The sequence below is a fragment of the Astatotilapia calliptera genome, chromosome 10, assembly GCF_964374335.1.
Source record: "Astatotilapia calliptera chromosome 10, fAstCal68.1, whole genome shotgun sequence".
Classification (NCBI taxonomy): Eukaryota; Metazoa; Chordata; class Actinopteri; order Cichliformes; family Cichlidae; genus Astatotilapia; species Astatotilapia calliptera.
In genome coordinates this window covers 3,841,670-3,861,717 of record NC_137431.1, presented here as the reverse complement: position 1 = coordinate 3,861,717, position 20,048 = coordinate 3,841,670, and the positions used below count along the sequence as shown (strand labels likewise).

At 40.0% G+C, this 20,048-nt stretch overlaps 2 protein-coding genes across 3 annotated transcripts in view; both read left to right on the top strand.

Moving 5' to 3' along the window:
* Positions 1-690: 690 nt before the first annotated feature.
* Positions 691-5,359, top strand: nccrp1 (P1, F-box associated domain containing). The gene is made up of 6 exons (XM_026181072.2): positions 691-1,030; positions 2,099-2,179; positions 2,256-2,352; positions 2,518-2,613; positions 4,755-4,893; positions 4,976-5,359. The coding sequence occupies exons 1-6, from the start codon at positions 889-891 to the stop codon at positions 5,120-5,122; spliced, it is 702 nt and encodes a 233-aa protein (XP_026036857.1). The 5' UTR covers positions 691-888; the 3' UTR covers positions 5,123-5,359.
* Positions 5,360-6,521: 1,162 nt separating this feature from the next.
* The window catches only part of slc8a2a (solute carrier family 8 member 2a), a 28,844-nt gene continuing 15,317 nt past the window's right edge, over positions 6,522-20,048 (top strand). Inside the window, exon 1 of one of the 2 annotated variants that reach the window (XM_026181059.2) lies at positions 6,522-6,760. The gene's annotated coding sequence lies outside the window, so the exon portion shown is untranslated. The remainder of the gene's footprint in view (positions 6,761-20,048) is intronic. The other variant, XM_026181060.2, reaches the window with a different exon arrangement.

Below are 20,048 nucleotides of genomic sequence, written 5' to 3'. Positions count from 1 at the left end.
TTTAATCTTACAGTTTAAATTGTGTGCTTTCCCTTGGCGGCTCCACTGCTCTGCCCGTTTTTAGGAAGGTCTCCTTCCTTTTAAAAACACAAAAACAACGTGGAAATAAAATCAGCCTTTCCGCTCCGTTACACCTGTAATCATTTTTCTTTGGCACCAAAGACTATTACTTCAGTTTTGTTTTTGTTTAGCTGGAGAAAATTGGGCACAACCAGTCATTAATTTCCTCAATGCATTTACCAAGAGCCTGTACAGGGCCTTGGTCTCCTGGTGACATTGTGATATATATTTGTGTGTCATCTGCATAGCTGTGATAGTTTATTTTGTTGTTCTTTATAATCTGTGCCAGTGGGAGCATGTAAATGTTAAACAGAAGGGGCCCCAAGATGGAACCTTGGGGAACTCCACATGTGATACTTGTCTGCTCAGATGTGAAGTTATCTATTGATACAAAGTATTTCCTGTTTTCTAAGTATGTTTTGAACCAGTTTAGTACAGTTCCTGAAAGACCTGCCCAATTCTCCAGTCGTTTGAGTAATATGTTGTGGTCAACTGTATCAAATGCTGCACTGAGATCCAGCAAAACTAAAACTGACATTTTTCCACTATCTGTATTCAGACATATGTCATCAATAAATCATGTGATGATGGAAATTCTTTTAAACTGCTGTGACTTTAAGAGGCCAGGGAGGAGCAGCATGTTGGCTTGCAACACCGGGGTGTGTCACAGGCAGACCTCCTTTAGTTAGTCACAGAAAATTTGCTACTGTTTACGTACACTGCCTCTATTGGTGGTTTGTGCTCGAGTGGGAGGAGGGGGCGTTCCAGATAAAACTACCGACTGGGAACTCGGAAACAGCTGTAGTGCCCTGTCACGCTATTTGCACCATGTCTGCTGCCGAGTGGAAGAAGAAGTGCGAGGAAGAGTGGAGCCTGCAGAGTGCACCGATGCCCGATGGCCTGGACTGGAAGTCCGTGTATGAAGCCAAGCCCTTCGGAAGAAATTTACTGATGAACCCTGCGCCATACGGTACCATATCACTGTTACACACGCTACGCTTGTTGTTTTGCTGTCTCTCCCTTATCCACAGAAAGTTTGGATTACAGACAGATGGCATGTGTTGCACACATTTATGCTGGTGTGAATTCATCCCTCCAGTATTAGCGGGATTAAGTTAATAATTAATTCATTGTCTTTGGTCATTTACGGAAAAATGGATCCTGAATGCACAGACCCCTCCCCTAACTTGTTTTTGAGTACCTGTGTGCAATCTGACTAATGCAGAAGTGGAGAAGGGAAAAAAAAAACCTGATCTTCAGGAAGTTGATGTCTTCATACTTTAACTGGTGCTGTTTGGGTGTTTAGCATTCAGCATATATACTGTTGGTTATGTAGCGATATGTTTACAAACAAATAGATGCTTTGGGTATAGACATCGGAGACACTGTGACTTTAAGCCCGCTAAGCCAGTATTCTGCTGCACACAACAACTAAACTAGTTTGTGAAATGCATTGCTAACAAGTAAATGAAAACACAAACCCATCAAAGCATACAAAGTTTATGAAACGATGCCAATAGACACAAATCCAACGGTCAGAAATGGAATCTTGTGTTATCTCCTCGAAACTGCGGCCACATTCAGCTTCATATACAGACGGAACAAAAGTGCCTGACGCTTCAGCAGCTGTACTTTTGATAGTTATGTGAGACATAACTTTGCTGAAAACATTAAGCATTGAGTTAAACCTCCTCGTCATTTAAACCGTGCAGTATGCTGTTTTTAAGAAAGAAAGAAAACAGATCAACTAAAACGGCTGCTGTTTTTGTTTTTTTGTCTTGTTGTATAGAGCGCTTTGAGTACTCCGGGAGCGTAGAAAAGCGCTATATAAGAATCTGTCCATTTACCATAAAGATTAGATGTGAAAAAGCTTTTATGACCCTAAGACAACTGGAAACTGAGGTGTGACTCAGAATGCTGACTTAGTGTGTTTTTACAAAGAGGCACGCCCAGTGCTTGTCAGAAAGATAACTCTTTGTCTGTGAGCTGTGTATACTGGGATTACAGTGGCCAACATTGTCTCTTATTCCCTACACAGGGTTGAGTAAAGACATCCCACCACCTGAACCCGAACTGCCTGCCGTGCCTGACCGCGGACCTCCACGATTTCAGCCTGATGGTGAGGGACAGGAGTGACGTTAGCCAAAAAATGAATCAAATCAATGTGGTTTCATGACTAATCTCTGAATCCCCAGGCAACTTCACTGGTTGGACCACGAATTCGGAGGTCCTGCCCTATGATACAAGCGGCATACCTGAAGGTGTTGTGGTGTGTGCATTGCCTCGTTACAGGTAGGTGTTACTTGGGTTAGACATTACCACGATGCTGGGTATAACCGGGATTATCTGCAAACATACTTGTAGAAATGACATTTAAAGAGTGGGTTGCTATATAACCTCTAGTTGTATAATTACAGTGGTAGTAAGTATAACTCTTGTTTGTGGTGGTGTTCCCAGCTGGTTCACCATGGAGCAGGTTGTGGACCTGAAAGCAGAAGGACTGTGGGACGAGCTGCTGGATGAGTTTCAGCCTGAAATTGCCATCCAAGACTGGTGGGTAAATAAACATAAATACAAACAAAAAATGTAAATAAATTAGTTATAGTTGTGACTGCATCATTTTGGTTTAGTTCAAAGTGAAACGATAGAACCTTTGCACCGAGTGAGTAAAGTGTAAAAGGGCCTAATAATGCTAACAGAGTTTACATTGTCAAACAAGTTAAACAGGAGCAGTGTACCAATACCAGAGCCAATCCATATGAGCCTTTACCTCTTCTACAAAAAATGTCAGCAGTTCCTTCAGGAACACAGCAGAGGGCGCTTGCAGGCTAGTCCTCAGTGAATAAAAATGAATGAAACTGAACAGCTAAACTAAGGATGCACAACTGCTTCTAGACAAAAAGATCACACATTATGTTACTTTTAGCAAAAACTGTAATAAAAGGACACTTAATGTACACACACTGGCTACTTATTGATCTGATCTCCTCAATTAATAGCATTCATTTCCAAATGGTTATTGGTCAACAGAGACCTGTGTGTTTGTGTGTGTGTTTCAACAATCTGCTGCTAGAAATTCCCTACTGCTGCTTGTTTCATGCATGAAGTCAACACTGTAGATGCTTTTTTACTACAGTCAAAACCCATAAAAGTAAAAAAGCTAAACGAAACTGAACTATATGCATTCTTACGACCCCTTCTGTTAGCAATGTGATTAAAAACTGACAGGAAGAAAAGCTCATCCCATGACATGTATATTTTGGTCTCTCTTGAACACCCCCTATTAAACTGGAAGTCTCAGTCACAAAGGTTATTGGACAATACCAAGTGCTAGTCCTAGCTAAAACCATCAACATGGTCATTGTGCACCTTTCAGATCAACCTACCCTCACCAGCCACTTTAAGTGCACTGGCCAAACTTCATATTAACGCAAATACGTAATCAAGCCAGTCACACGGCAGTAAATCAGTGCAGGGGGAGGGGGGGATTCAAGTAATTTTGAGCACGGAATGGTTTATGGTCCTCGGCATGCTGTTTTAAGAATTTCACAAACCGCTGATCCCCTGGGTTTCCCACACAACCAGCGGTAGGTTTTACAGAGAATAACGAAATATCCAGCAAGCAGCAAGTCTCTGGGTTGATGTCAAAGGTGAGGAGATGGACATAATGCTTCGAGCTGTTAGGAACTACAGTAAGTCGATTAACCAGTTTTTAAAACCAAGGTATGCAGAAGAGCATCTCTGAACGTACAATGTGCTACAGTTCTCTTAAGACTCTTCAGGGTCATAGTCTTTAGGATCAGAATTTGGCATTAACAAAATAAAAGCATTGATTCATCCTGTCTTATATCAACAGTCGAGATGGACAGTGGTGTAATGGTGTAGGGAATATTTTCTTGCCACACTTTGGAGCCCTTTTCCCCCCACACTAAACATAATTAAAATTCTACAACCTACCCAAGTATTGTCACTGACCATGTCTAACATTTTTATGTGTGTTGTACCCATCTTCTGACAGCTGCTTTCATCCCTCAATCTGGTTTCTTGAACATGACAATGAGTTATCTGTAATCAAATGGCCTCCACAGTTACCAGAGTTCAAATCCAGTTAAGTAATGTTGTAAAACAGATGTTTTGCATCGTATATGTAGAGCCAACAAATCTGCAGCCACTGCGTAATGCTGTCATGTCAGTGTGGACTAAAACCTCTAGGAATGTTTTCCCAGAATCTTGTTGAATTACCACACAGACTTAAGTTGGTTCTGGAAGCAAAAGGGGTTCTTATGCAGTACTAGCAATGTGTATGCAGTGATTGTTGTACAAGTTGAGACAATAAAGAGATGAACTCCAAGTTTAAAATGCTTGAATTGACACATGCGTGGCTTCTGTTTGCATGCCAAAAAGGAAGAACAGACTCTCCTAACTTCACATATATAGATGTGTTTCCACTTAAGTGACTGAGCTAGATTAAGGCCCCCTTTGTCCCCTTACACTACAGACATCCTGGTGCCAGCATAATAGCACTCATTCCCCCAAAGGTCCCAGATATTTATACTATTTGTGAATATAAAGACATTCCACAAGCCTGGAGTGTATATGAGTGTATAGTAATCTGCTCTGAACAATTTAATCACATCACATACAGAAAATGTCTTTGAAGTTTTTAGGAAAATCTAAGTGTGTCATGTTATCAGGTATGAGGAGAGTCAGCTGCATGACTCAATCTACCAGCTGCATGTGAAGTTACTGGGTGCGGATAAAAACACAGTGATCTCAGAGCACACAGTCAACCCCACCGAGCAGCGACTGGTTTACTCTCACGAATGGAAAGAGGTGAGACTCTCATTTCTTTGCCACTACAGTGCACAGTGCTGTATTCCTGCATTTCAATGTACACATCTGTCTTGGCCTGCAGGTGTCACATGTGTTCTCCGGTTATGGACCCGGCGTGAGATATGTCCACTTCTTGCACCGACTGAAGAACAGCTTCCTAAATGGTTTCCACAATACACAGTTCACTGGCAGTGCAGTGATTGTACGACCAAGCAAAAGCAGCCCGTAGGCTAAATCTTACAGTGCAGCCATATCTGATAATGCACTCAGTGTAATCAGTTTCAGCAATATGTAACTGCATTTACAAAGGTTGTCATGACAATAATATAATGATGGACACAATCATCAATATTTGATTACTGGTTTTATGGGAGGCATGGAGGTGGGCCAGGAGGTGTAATTCACAGTTTTTTCTGAAGATTCTGATATGATGCAATAATAAAACATACAGTTTTCTGGTTTGAGAGTTGATCGTTTCTTTTAAGTATTTACATATTTGGGTATTTAAAATATTAGATATGTTTGTGCTGTGTGTGTAAAACACTAACCATGCACTCACTATTTTTACTATGTCAGGAGGTTTTATGAAATTCTTCTTGATGAAGAGCTTATATGTATGATTTATAAATATGATTTATGATCATATTTGAATGTAAAACGTGTTCATTGCAGGTTCAGGTAAGAATTATTTTTCCCAAATGTTTCTTGAAATTACAATGTTTTAATAATGTCATCCATCAGGGTTTTTTTAACCACTTATCTCCTTACAGCTCGGGGCAGGTCTTCAAGGATAAGGACAAACATAGTCCAACATTTTCTAAAAATCTGTTATTCATTCATTCATTCATGATAAAGGCAGTATATTTAAGATTCATTAGTTATTTTTATGCCACATCATAAATATCTGTTCCACATAACACCTATCACTGAAGATATAACATCACCTTTGTGATCAGACTGTCATATTAGAAGTAATGCAAAGGTTAAGTACAAATAAACTAATTTATATTTAAATGTTTACATTTGCTTTGTTTAATGGTTACATAACAACAAAGCATCCAGAATGGTGACCATACTGTACTCTTAGTAGCCTTTTGTTTTCTTTCCAGTGGTGCTTTCTGATTAGAAGTGATGACGGATATACTTGGATTTTTACTACGAAGAGCTCTGTGCATGTCATAATATGAAAAATATTAACAGTGGCCTTTTTAGAACAAATAAATATACATTAATAGCAATTAACTAGAACGCTTTTCAGACCAGAGTAAGACTTTATTCTGCCTGAAACTCCTAACAAGAGCTTACAATGTCATTAGTTCTTGCCACACAATTCTAATAAACTGTATTTCAGCACATGAGCAGATTCTACCCACAAATATAAATATTAGAAGGACAAAAAGTGGGGTTTTAAAAAATTCTGGGGAGGAAGCAAGCCTTCAGGAGAGCACGGTAACATCAACGTCTCATTTGTGCATTTTAATCTGCTTAAGATGCGTTCAGGCGCTCTCAAAAATTATTACATAAACAACGACGTTAACCAGATTTATGTGGCGGGAACAAAGTCTCTTTGACGTTTGAGGTCGTGATTAATATATATTATTTCCAGTCTCAGAAACCTTTGCTCTTGATCCACTTTAAAAGCGTACAGTCCAAAACACGATCTCGGGAGGAGACCCTGAAGGCAGCACGTCACGAGCCGCGTGGGCTCGCAGCATCACCACCTCTGTTAGCCACAATGTGAGTTAACGACAAAGTTCACTTTGAGAGTTCAGCCTGCTGTCGACGCCGGGAAAGTTTAACCAGGACGCGTTTCTAGACTTTCTGAAGCAATGGCAGCCTGTGGTGGAGAAGTCCCATAAAGCAAAAGGTAAGACACGAAGGGAAGGAATGGCCAGCGAACAGGTGCGGCGGACAAACCGCGGTTGTGGCGGGCTGCTAGAGGCTACGCCCTCGCGATCCATGTACAGTTTTGATAGCTAACATTAAATAGGGCCGGGGTCACTACGCTGTTACAAACCTAATGACTTTAGTGGTTAAGCTGTCAGTCACACCAGTGAATTATTTATCTATGTAATTATTTTCTATTATAGAAAAAAAGTGAGGTTAAAAGTTGACCGGGATTTTTAAAATTTAAAAGCAATCTTGCGTCAAAAAGGAATGGGTTCGGGAAGGAAATAGTAAGCGGTGTGTGGCCGGTAAAAACAGGAATATAAACATTATACCTCTAAACAAGTACCTCTAGTCCGTATTTTTAAGCCCATAATCTTTACCGTATATTTGCGTTATATAGTACAACTGGAAAAACATCTAGATGGATCATCACTGGTAGCTGCAAGTAAATGTTTGATGAGTGCTTGAAAACGAAATCTAATCTGCTACAGCTCCACCACATGTGTGCATTATAATTCATACCAGAACCTACTTACTCTCCTTTACTGTCCCATGAGTCCAGGATGCTCAGAGAATGTGTGTTTGTGTGTTCCCGCTGGACATTCAGAGGTTTTATATGTTTTATTCAGAAAGATCGCCCAGCTTCGTCCCTGACATTTAATTCTGATAAGGGCTGGACTTCAGAGCTGACATTTAACTGACAGATAAACACTGTTCATTTAGCAGATTGGCTTCACACAGTATCCCCACTCACTCATCTCTTGTGTCCGCCACAGCCCTGGCTGGCCATCGGTGTGTTAAGAGTTGCTGATGTGTGAGACAGGAGGCGCTGACTGCAGATACATCCCCAGTGCTGGTTCATTATATTTGCTTAGAGAGATTATATCAGTTATATCACTTTTCAGACGAGGATCCAAAAAAGCACTATGATTATTCATTTTCTCTTTGTAGTTTTTTGGCATACACTTATCTCTTCTGTTGTAATATCTATAGAGCTTAAATCCACTCCAATCAACTAGGAATGCAAAAAAGGTTGATGTTACACTTTGGGTGTATTTGAAACAATTAAATATTATGATGCAATGTCACATTTAAAGAGTCTTTGTAATGAGGAATTCAATATTAGGGATGATTATTTATTTGAGGCATGATGACATATAGATATTGAATATCAGTACCACGACATATATCAGTGCTAGTGGCTAATGTCTATCTGTTGTTGCTTTGTCTTTCTGTCTGAACATTCAAAAATAGTGTGACGATGAGCCGAATGACCCTGTTATGAGAACAGACAACCAAAAATATCCTCATCAGCATCAACTATTGTCGAAATTTTTATTTTATATTAGCCTCACAGTTAGAGCGTTGACGACTACCCACCTCAGCACTCGGGGTCCCTGCTCTGTAACTTGTTGCTATGGTAAGAGTTGATTATGAATGCATATGAAGTAAGACATTTATTTAACAGACCTGTTGCAACTGTGGCACCCTGTTACAGTGCCATGTTCAAATTCAGTGAACTCTATAGACCTGTTCATTCACAAGTGTTTATTCAAGCAGATTGCACAATTAGGTGCTTGAGTCCATACACATGTGCGATGAGAAACACCTGGATTAAAAGTGGTATGGTCTCATGCTTTTTCATTCTTTGTCAGTTCTATATTTTTTAAACAATTGTTTTAGTTAAAGCCCAGTTTTCATGTTGTTTGCAGACAGACCGTTGCTGTCTTGCTTATGTGTGATATCTAAGCACAGGGAAGACAATATGTGTTGGGGGTTCAGGAGGTAAATCTAAGTAGTCTACCACTAAAGCTCACTGACACTTATCCTGAAATGCAAGCTCCTTCCCACAGACTCACACGTATGTGAGCGCTCAAGTAAACCAATGCGGCAGCATTAGGTGCAGTCACCCATATGTGCACCATTCGTGAGTGCCAAGGGACAATGGGCTATACTACACCTTACATTTCTCTCATATTTCACATGCGATTCCCCTGCATGTTAATCTCCAGGATTAAGGAAAACCAGGGTCAGGGTCTTATGGATGATACTTCTTTTTGAATTAGATTGGCTTACCTTGTTTGGATATCAGTTGTTGAATAGTGCAACAGTATTAATGAGCCCAGAAAACCTCTGTCACATAAATCACAAGTGAACAATTTCTGTTTATTTTGAACTTGTTAAGCTTGCTGTGATGTATAGTATTTATCAGTTTCTCTGTGAGTTCGTGTGATTAATGGGAAAAGGAGAGTCGGTGCGTATCAGGGTCTGTTTTGTTTTCATTGACTCGCTGGTCTATTGTGTTTGCCAGCCTGCTGGCTGCCTCTGCACATTTTGTTGATCTGAACTAGGTTGTTTTCCTGAATTAACATGTTGTGACTTTTATCCTTCACACAGTGAAGGATAAAAGTCACCTTTCAAACAAAAAAAATAAGTTTGTAGCTTGCTGTGTTTCCATTCTCATAATCTATGTTAGACTTCAGGCGACTGTGTGATGTCACCCAGTTAATGAACAGTACAAGTAACGTATTCACTTATACTGGGTAATAAGTAGAGATTCTCTCTTGAATGAGTTACAGCAAAGGGGGGGAAAGGAGTAGAGATGGCTTACAGGGGTAAGGTGCTGATCGTATGTATCTGAGCTATTATTTTGCACAGCCATCAGTATGTATTTGTATATTCAGTCCACTGTTTATGTTTATGACAGTTTCCTGAATATTGCATAACAGGTGTCCCTGTCTGGGTTCATACTGAAGCTGAGAGTGCTGTTCCTTCTAAGGTGACAGAGCCAGTGGCTGAGCAGGCTGTCTCAGGTAATGGAAACCTCAGGAGCCGCTGTCTGCTGGCTGTCAGCCGCTTGTCTCCCGACCTCCTTTCTGTCCGCCCTCACCTCCGGCCCCATGCTGACTTTCTCTGTCCACCTGCCTTATCTTTTTACAGTGAGGTACACGTGGAAGTCCCAGGAAAAGCAGCTGTGTACGTTTCTTTTTTTTTTTTTTTAAACACAGGCACAATGAGTCTAGAGCGAGAAACAAGAGACGGAAATGGTTTAGAGATGTCGAATGAATTGTTTATCTCAGAGTCAAACTGATTAGAGAGGAAGAGAGACGTTAAACTCTGTAACTAGAGCTGGGCTAAACCGAGAACTAAAAGGAAATTCTCAATCTCTCCTTGTTGTATAGCTTAGCTTTTCAAACAGTTTTAACAGTTACTTTAGTCTGACAAAAGCCGAATGACGAATTAGCGCTTCCAGTCAGAGACTGAGGCTACGTCCACACGTACACGGGTATTTTTGAAAACTGAGATTTTCCATTTTCGTTTTAAAAAATAATCCCGTCCACACGTAAAGGCAGAAATGAAGGAAAACGCTGCTATGAACATGCCAAAGCAGCAGGTGGCACTAGATTCCTAACCGTGCAGAAATGTTGGCCAATCAGAAGTCTAGAAGCCTCGGTGGGAAAAAGTAAACAAAGCTGGGGCATAGAAGCAGAACCGAGTCGTATGTGTGGAGGGACAGTAACTGTGTGTATATGTAAGCATTTAAACACTGCAGAGAGTAGAATTAACAGTAACAGTATTGTAGAAATTCATTTCACCGAAACAATAACGTGGCACAGTGTGACGCATGCACCAGTTTATTGTATTTCCAGACTTGCTTTCGGCACAATTTACAGTGCACGCTACTCTGTTTTTTGTCAGACTTGAAATAGCCGAAATACCTTCACACTACGGAACTTCTATGGCTCTTCCGTTCGACAATCTCTCCGGCGTTGGAACCATCATCTGTTTTCTCTTCGGTCACGCTCGGTTGATTTTTCTAGTCGACACACTCATTTCCTCCATTACGCGCTGGCTCCATTACCCACTGGCTGCTTCCCAAACAAACACACGTGCGGCTTGGCACTTGTGCTGTACGTAACAAGTCACGCGACGTGACGCTGCGGCTGTGATTGGTTCGGCTCTGCGCTACTTAATTTGGATTGGCTGACCTTTTTTTTTTTTTTTTTCTTTGAGGACAAGAGCGGCGAGGTCTATCGCGATAGCTTAATTTCTCTATCGAGTAAAAGTTATATCGCGATACATATCGTTATCGTTCTATCGCCCAGCTCTATCTGTAACCCTTCTTTAGTCTGACAGTATGCAACTAAAGCTGCTCTGCATGTGTACACACACATATATGTATGTATATATGTATATACATACATATATGTGTGTGTATGTGTCTGTATATATATATATATATATATATATATATATATATATATATATATATATATATATATATATATATATATATATAGATAGATAGATAGATAGATAGATAGATAGATAGATAGATAGATAGATAGATAGATAGATAGATAGATAGATAGATAGATAGATAGATAGATATTAGGGGTACAACGATACACAAAATTCACGGTTCGGTTCGATACTTTGGTGTCACGGTTTGATATTTTTTCGATGCAAAAAAATGTTCATCCCTTTTTAATTTGTCATTTATTAAAATTATAAATTTATATTTTAACTCAAAAGAACAGTTTTTAAATTTAATGTTGCTGAAACAACAAAATAATAGTAAAAAATTAATCTATCTGATCGAGGAATCCCTCATCTTTGGAAAAGAGAGTTTATTACAGAGAAATGTCTCTTTCCAAAATAAAAGCTATACTATACGCTTCTTCTGGGCTATACTCTCAGCAGCATATTAAACATATCAGTTCCCCATGAGGCGAATCCTGTGCTAACGGCTGTCTAAATGACTCGGGTAAAGTTTGTAGCATGCGTGCTTGTTGTTTTTGTCTGCTTCCACTTGTCTTTGCTCTAGGATGTAAATGTGCAGTCATATTCGTTGTGTTCCCACTAGTGCTGTCAGCATTAATCTGAAATGACGTTAACGCCACAACACAGCAAATCTCCGTTAACGAGTTACCGCGGATCGCCCCGTACGTGGGGCTGGATGCCGTCAACACGTTAACAAGCTAACTGAGCTAACGCACTAGTTCCCACCAATTGAGCATTACGTGGCACATCTGACATACTGTTTTACTTTTGTCCATGACGCGCTTACCATCAGGGTCATGCTTCACATGAAAACCAAGATAGTTCCAAACGCCAGATCTGAATGAGGGTGGGGGAGGTTCAATTTTGGTTAGCGTTGAGGCAGTTGCCATGTTGCAACAAGCTTAACTTCTGTGTTACTAGCTTGTGCTGTGCTCAGTGGATCTGTGCTCGACAGTGCAGATCCACTGAGCGCTCAACACAGACAGCATCGGCAGAAGAAAAGTTGATAAAATAAATAAAACATTTTGTATTGTTCGATACATATGCGTACCGAACCGAAAGCACTGTATCGAACGGTTGTGTCGTTGCACCCCTAATATATATATATATATATATATATATATATATATATATATATATATATAATTTTTTTTTTTCTTGGGTTTTTTTTGTCAGTTGAAATTGTGGCATGGTGTTTACACAGGGATTAGAATTAATAAAGACAGTGTAGCAGATCAGTTAATTTTAATTTGTCGTTATAATACTGTCTGGGTACTAAAATTCCAAACTTTATTTGCAATCATCATGTTGAAGTAATATAGGACATTCAGTAATGTCTGTGAACTGTTTTTTTTCTGCAGCTGAATAATAATAAATATAATGTGTAAGTGTAAAAGAACAAAAAAAAACCCTTGGATTTGGTGCTTTTTTTAATGAAGGATGAAATTTATACACACTGATTTAAAATACACATATTCTCATTTAAGTTATTCATTCAGCTGCAGGATTAAAGCTCGAAATGTCTTTCAGTTTGTCAAGACCACTTAATTTCGTCTGATTGCAGAAGATTGCTTCTTCTTGCCGACGCAAGGCTTTTGTGACAGCATTTGTTGGACCGAGCAACACACAGTAAAAGTGGGCATCCCAAAGAGCTCAGTGCAGATCTGAGAAGATGACAGATTGACACAAACAGTACAAGTTATTAGAAAGTGTAGCCACATTGCCACGGTCTGAAAAAGATCCAAACTGTCGTCCTCAGCAGAGATTAAATTGGCCCAAACTGCGAGGAACCACCAAAGCCCGAGTCAGTGTCACTGTGTTGTGTAAGAACCAAGCTCCAACTCCAAAGCTAACACGTTCAAGCTTAACTAAAGTTGGAGATTGTGCAGGGGAAGCAACACAACTTCATATAAAATTATCCATTAACAGATTTAATTGATCTCTGCTATTTCTAAGTCAGATATCAGATATAGTTAAAGCACTTGTTCAGAATGCACCTTGTCCCAAATAGGCAGTTTACAAGATATGCTACATGTATAATTTTCATGATCTTGATTTCAGACAACTCAAAACTAAACTTGTGCATCATCAAAGGCAGAGCTGGTTTTGATATCGGTTCATGTTGTGCTTGAAAGTTGTCTCAAAAATTCACAAAACACAGTTTTAACCCAGTCTGTGTATCTGGCTTTCACTGCTTTCTTTCTATCATAAACACACACACACACACACACACACACACACACACACACACACACACACACACACACACACCATGGCAACTTCAAGTCTGTGTTAGAAGAAGCTAAATTATTTGACTAATAATAAATTAGAGTTACAGAGTTGAGTACATTTTAATTTGTGTTAAAGCCGCCAGTAGAAGTACATCTTTACTGACTTATCTTTCAGAAAATGCCCACAGCCCAAAATATTCTAGTGGTTCCATAAAATTTCTGTGAATGAATGCAAACCGTGTCACAGGCACTGATATATACAAAAAGATCATTAGCTCATCAAGTTACCAGTTGTAAGTTTCTTGTGTCTACAAGAAACTTTACCCTACAAAATATCTGAGTCTGGCTGACAGTTAGTGAAGCCACGTATATAACTGAATAACAACCATGTAGTAATGATGGCAGTGTTACCTGCTCCAGAGTGTCAAATGTCCATTATATAACTGAACTGAAGTATTAGGGGTTTTTTATGTTTAAGTATGTAGACATTTTTAAAAAGATGTTAAAAATATGTTTGCCCAATCAAGCACAGAGACCCTGTAAAACTGTAGAGCTAATTTCTTAAATCAGTCAGCGATCTCGTTCTGAAGTACAATAAAAAGTTACCTGATGTCAGTCTGGAATGCTATGTGGCCGTCTTCTTCGGGCTGCTCTCGTTAGGTGTCGGCACAGCGGATCATCTGCCTCCACCTCACCCTACCCCACCCCATGGTGAAATTTCAGTGACTAAATTTACAGGATTTAGTGAATGGGATGAAATAGAATCAGTTCCAAAATGATATTGAATGAGAAATTATTTGGACGTTATGCAGTCAGTTGTAATACAGTATGGGACTGTACATTATGGGTTAGACATGCAGTTGAGTCGTGGTTGAAAGTAGATCCCCACACTTGAGGAACTGAACAGCATGGCAGTGTGCCCGCCGTGTTGTAAACTAAACCTTGTGCTCAGCCGAGCTTGCACTGCTGCCGTCCAGATTGATGATCATTTTGACCTGGTGGACTTCTGGGGAACAAAGACAGTAAAGCAGTTGGGTTATCTTTCTCCTGCTGCGTGCACATGGACTTCTCAGAAAACATTTAATTCCTCAGCGGTACTGATTGAGCTGGTGTACTTAATTTATACATGCATAATTAGAGCAAACGTGGCAGATTTTTGTAAGACACACCTGATGGTATAAGTTTGTCTACATTACTCTCGTAGGCTTTCTGAAAGTTTTTATTTGGTTGTGTTCTCACTCATTTTCAGTCCTTTCGTGCAACGTTCCAAGTGGACAATAAAAGAAGAAACTGCCTTAAAAACATCTGCAGCAGGTGATTAATATTTGAAAGGCATGAGACACAAGAATACATCTCATCTTAAGTTTAGAAATGTTCTCAGTTAATAGGTGGCTGTCAAAAAGGCGAATACATTTTTAATAACAGTAAGTAGAACTTTTTGTCTAGTTTATTCTGATATGCTCACCTTTCTGCTACATTCTGCTTGCTCAGTCTGTTAAACTTGATGTGTTAAACTTATTTTCTTCAGTCCTTTACTTAGTGACTATAATAACTAAATGTGTTTGTGACATGTTTTAAACTGGCTTAAACATTTGCTGAGGGCGCTTTGGAAAATCTGATGCAGTGGAAACAAGTAGATGATTCTTTAACAAACCCCTGCCTGCTTTCCGCTGCCTCTGCCACGGTCTTTTTTTAAATTTGTGATAAGATTCAAAAATTAATTGCGTAATAAAGTAAAAGGAGGTGTTTCTCTTTGATTAAAAGTAAAGCGCTATATAAATACAGGCCATTTACCAGGCCATTTTAAATGTGAAAAATGGCCTACCAAACTGACAGATTCTAGTCAACACCTGACACAACGCATGCATGTTAACACAGTCCAGCACTGACTGGTAAAAAATGAGATGTTTACAGTGAAATCTCCACAATATAGCTGAATGCCATGTTAGTGGTTTGGCTCAGCATATATCTGTCTGTGTGATTATTATTATTATTAGATATCTTACACTCTGGTTCATCAGCAGGCTCATAACAAAACCCCAAAGCCCTGTGTTACTCATTAAAGCAATGGTTCCCTTTGGGGGATCTTGGGAATCATATTTAATGTCTCACTGGTACTTGAGGCAAATAATAAAACTCCAAGGTCTCTTAACACCGGTCTTGTTTTGGTCTGAATATCTACTTATCCCAGTTTGCGTGATAAACTTGAAAAATATTAAAACTCCGGTGGTGTCAGTGTTTGCTTTGAAAAATCAGATGGGAATCAGATATTAAGTATGTTCAAAAATCATTTGTAACCACAGAGAACCAAAATAGATAATAATAATAATAAATAAAAAGATTTGGGAGTTCGCCTTGTAATCTGAAGGTTGCTGGTCTGAGCCCCGGTTTGGACTGTCTCGGTCGTTGTGTCCTTGGGCAAGACACTTCACCCATTGCCTACTACTGGTGGTGGTCAGAGGGCAGAGGTAAAGCACTTTGGGGTCCTTAGGGACTAGTAAAGAACTATACAAATACAGGCCATTTACCATTTTACAGATAAAGTATATTTTGATGTATGTTTGTGGTATTAACTGGTTATTTGTTAGTGGTAAATTTTGCCTATTAACATTGAGAGTTATTATGATATTTTCTTGAACGGCAGGTGAGTGCGTCTGTGATTCACTGTAGATGTTGTTAGAATGCAGAGGAAACGCTTTACAGACGAGTGTAAGCTTGTGCTCTGTGTGCAATCGCAGGCCATGATTGGCTGGCTGTGAAACTGATACACGGTGTGTTATTGGTTTACCTGTGCATAGAGCTTACATCCTGGAAAATTGATCTGTGTCAATCTGCATATAGGTTAATGTTTGAGCTGTTGGGGCAACATAGTTTCTTCCTGCAGTGATGGATCGCTGATTAGAAGGTCTGTGTGTGCGTTTCAGGTCTCTGTTTTGGAGAATATGTCAAACGGGACCAAGACAGGAAGTGTCTTTGGTTTTCTTTTTAGTTTAGACAAGAGTGCTTAGTATTTGATATATATATGTGTTAATTCTGTGATCACTGTAATCAAAGTACTTAACTTGACTGTAATAGATAATCCATTGGTGAATAAGTAACACGCCCATCTGCCTCACTGTCTCTGAGTCTGACTGGTTTAGAGTCACAGCAGAAAGCCATGTCATCCACTTGGTTGTTGGCGCTAACACAGAATAGCCAGTGGTCAGGAAGACTTTGGACACCTGTGAAATTACTCCTGTAAGTCCGATTGCATTTTCTTCGTATTATTGATGCTTTAATTATTCATCTTTAACTCACCTGTATGCCCGACTGCTCCACATGTCAGAAAGAGCATCCCTTTATCTGACAATACCCCACGGCCAGGATACAGGCGGGAAATATTAAACTGTTAAAGGTGCTAACTCTTTTTTCTGCTGGCTCTCCTATCAGTGTAAGATAACCCCAGGCAATCACTTATCGGTGGTGCTGACAGATAGTGGCCGTGTCGGAGGCCGTAAGGGGAGAGGAGCTGTCATCCAGCTCACTGTTCCTGTGCGTGAAGAGGACAGAGAGACCACAGAGTTGTCAACACCCTGGGACCCCTGTACTCCAGGCATTAGAGAGGCTTGTAAGAAGAGAGTGCCACATTTTTTTTGCACTTTATGTTGTTCACTATCCTTGTTTTTTTTATAATCCTTAAAAGACAATAAAGTTCCCAGTGAACATCAGTCCTCCAGAAAAATCAGAGAGTTGACCTGAATCAGTGCCACTGCAGAGCTGCACAGCTCGAAGGGAGGAGCAGTAGTCTGCCAATTTATCTGCCTATTTACCCAGTCCCTGAAGTGGAAAGACTATGAAGCACGCACTTAATGTCTGACTCATAAATCCACTTGGCTCTTCATATGAATGATCCTTAAAGAGTAGGTGATTGAAAGGAAGAGATATCCTTCTATATTTAGGTGAATGCATTGATCAATAATGCATCCAGCTTATCCTGTACCAGCTTCTTGATTAGCTAGCACTCATTATCCACTGAGGCTTTGTTGCATGCTACCAATCATCAAAATTCACCGTGTACTATTCTGAACAAATCTGAGTTTATGTTTTAAGCATGTCTCGTCACAATGTTAAAAAGGTCATATAAAATATTGAAGTCTTTGGTTCTCACTTTTACATTTAGTGGACTTCTTAAAGGGGCTGGCATTCAGATTATTATTTTTTTAAATAATTTTTATGTGACAGTAAAACAAATAGATAAAGAGTGTTTGTAGTGTTATTGTCGTCATGCTCAAACTTGCGCCAAACAGTTTTGTTCTTTGTTCTATTGTCCAAATATGATTATTGGGGAGGTTATTTTTGGTGAGCCTGTTTCCCCCACAACAACCACTGGCGTAAGGTAGCCCTCTGTCTGAGGTCGAGGTAACCGTAGCAGGCCTTGGAAAGTGAAATGCGATGCTGCAGGCCCTCAGGGCTGTGTTTTTGAATCACAACTGCATAATGAGCTGGCAGAGCTCCGGCTGCATCAAAGATGCAGCACCCTAGTATCTGTTTCAAGTCACAGTGCACAATAGTGCAGTGTCACCTGTGCAAGAGCAGTGGAGGCGTTGGGATCAAGAGGAGCACTGAAAAAAGGCTGAAATCTTTCTCCCACCCTGCTATGACACCCTCAGACTCACTGCTTACACTAAATCTCCCTGTTACACTTTGTCTGTGTGGTGCTTGATATTGTTAATCTTCCTTTCAATCAAAAACACGTGTTGGAAATGGCCAAAATACTTGTTTTCAACTTGAGAATTCTAGAACAGCGGTCTCCAATCCCTGTGCCATGGACTGGTACCGGGCCGCGAGAGTTGAGGCTCGGATGTGAAATTCATGGTTTTCAGGGGTTTTATCGTTAACTCTGTTTCCCTGGGTCTTTTCCCGTGTTGTAGTTGTGTGTCTTATTTTGAAATAAATATTTGCGCGTTACCATAGCGACCAGAGAGCATTAAGGAGCAGAGAGGAGGATGTTACTCTCGATGTTGTTGGCACATTTCAGGAGGACGCTGCTAATAAAGTTACACAATTACACAGTGAATTTGTGTTTATTATTATACTTACAAAATACCACAGTTTTTGTCTCAGTTGTATCATTTTGTTTTGTTGTATTTATCCACAACACCTTAATGGCCGGTCCGTGAAAATATTGTCTGACATTAAACTGGTCCGTGGTGCAAAAAAGGTTGGGGACCGCTGCTCTAGAATACTTGACTGCAATATCATGACTCAGTGATCAATCAATAAGTGAAGGTAGCACATCTTTACAGTTAGTGACATTTTTGCCTGTGTTCCTATTTCTGGTTTAAATCAGTGAAGTTACTGAAAACCAGCAGTCTGACATTACTGGCTGCATAGAAATACATGGAAGGTAAGTGAAGAGCACAATAGTAATTGGTGGGGTTATTGGGAAACAAACAAGCCCGGTATATGTTGTTGTCAAAAATTCTGCTTATCGTTAATGTGAATGCAGTTTAAGCATTACCTAGTTGATTAAGTGGAGAGCTAGAAATAGTTGGACTTGACCTCAACACAGAACTCAGGTTCTTGACATTGTTTCCTGAAAAGGAGCTGGACTCTGGTCCACTCTGAAGTTGTATGTTGGGGTTTTCCTTGGTGGAGTAAAGGGTTTCTTTCCTTCACTTTCAGCTTGGGGATGACATGTTAACTCTTCTTTGCATGACGCTGCAGAGGACACAGCTTTACGGGACTCCTTTCTTTGGTGGATTCTTGCCAGAGATTTTCTTCCTGTTAAAAGCAAGTCTTTTGAGTCATTAGAACTGTGGTAGTATCTCTCGGGCACTAAGGTGAAGAGAGGACTGTAGTCTTATTGAGTTTGTGGAACTCCCGAAGCAGCTGATGGGAACCATTAGGCCAAGTGGAGTGTGGCTCAGGCAGTGGCTGAAGTAAAAACTCAAGTCTGAGAGGAATTTGGTGAGGTTGTGGATCAAGACTTTAGGTGAACATGATTACGGCAATGAGGCAACTCAGGAAGGGTTAACAGCACTCCCTCCTTAAGCGCTTATCAGCAATGTCAATAGCATTGTTTAGCCAAATCCAATATTCCATCAGTGCTTAGTATTGTTGTGGTTTGATGTTTTGGAAGTCAGCATGGGGGAGTTGGTGAATTCACTGAAGTGCTGTTTCAGGATGTCAGGAATCATCAGGAGTCTGGATGTGTTCAATTAAAATGTCCTTATCTAGTCTGATGGTGAAGACTAACATCTCTTGTGACTGCTGTTCTGTTGGTTTTATGTTTCACAATATGCTGTTCTGTCATTTCTACTAATAAATGAATGGATCATTGCTGTGAACCCAGACAACTGGTGGCTCCTTAATCTCATGACCAGGGTTACCTGAATACAAATCCTCCCCACTTTTGGTGTCTGAACCACATTACACGTCCCTAATTCTAACTAAATGTTAACTAAAATATGGATATGCTTTAAACTAATGTTATGAAAGTCCAATTCTCAATCGCAATGTTGGACAAAACATCAGTGCTGAAAACTAGCCAGTTTCATTACTGATCAATTACAAATTATTTAGAGGATAGCAAGGAAACTGTTGCTAGTAGGTCAACATCGACCATATGACCTGCTATAAAGTGCTGGATTCAGATGGATAATCTTAGAAAAAGTCCAGAGTTGGATACACGCACATATCTTCAATTTTTATCCATGTAGTAAACATGCGGGAAGGGGAGGAGCTTTGACAGTTGATACTAAAACACGT

Coding starts and splice junctions, on each gene's coding strand:
- nccrp1 (XM_026181072.2), top strand. CDS start 889: ATGTCTGCTGCCGAGTGGAAGAAGAAGTGCGAGGAAGAGTGGAGCCTG. Junction 1,031..2,098: donor GATGAACCCTGCGCCATACG/GTACCATATCAC, acceptor TTCCCTACACAG/GGTTGAGTAAAGACATCCCA. Junction 2,614..4,754: donor GAAATTGCCATCCAAGACTG/GTGGGTAAATAA, acceptor TCATGTTATCAG/GTATGAGGAGAGTCAGCTGC.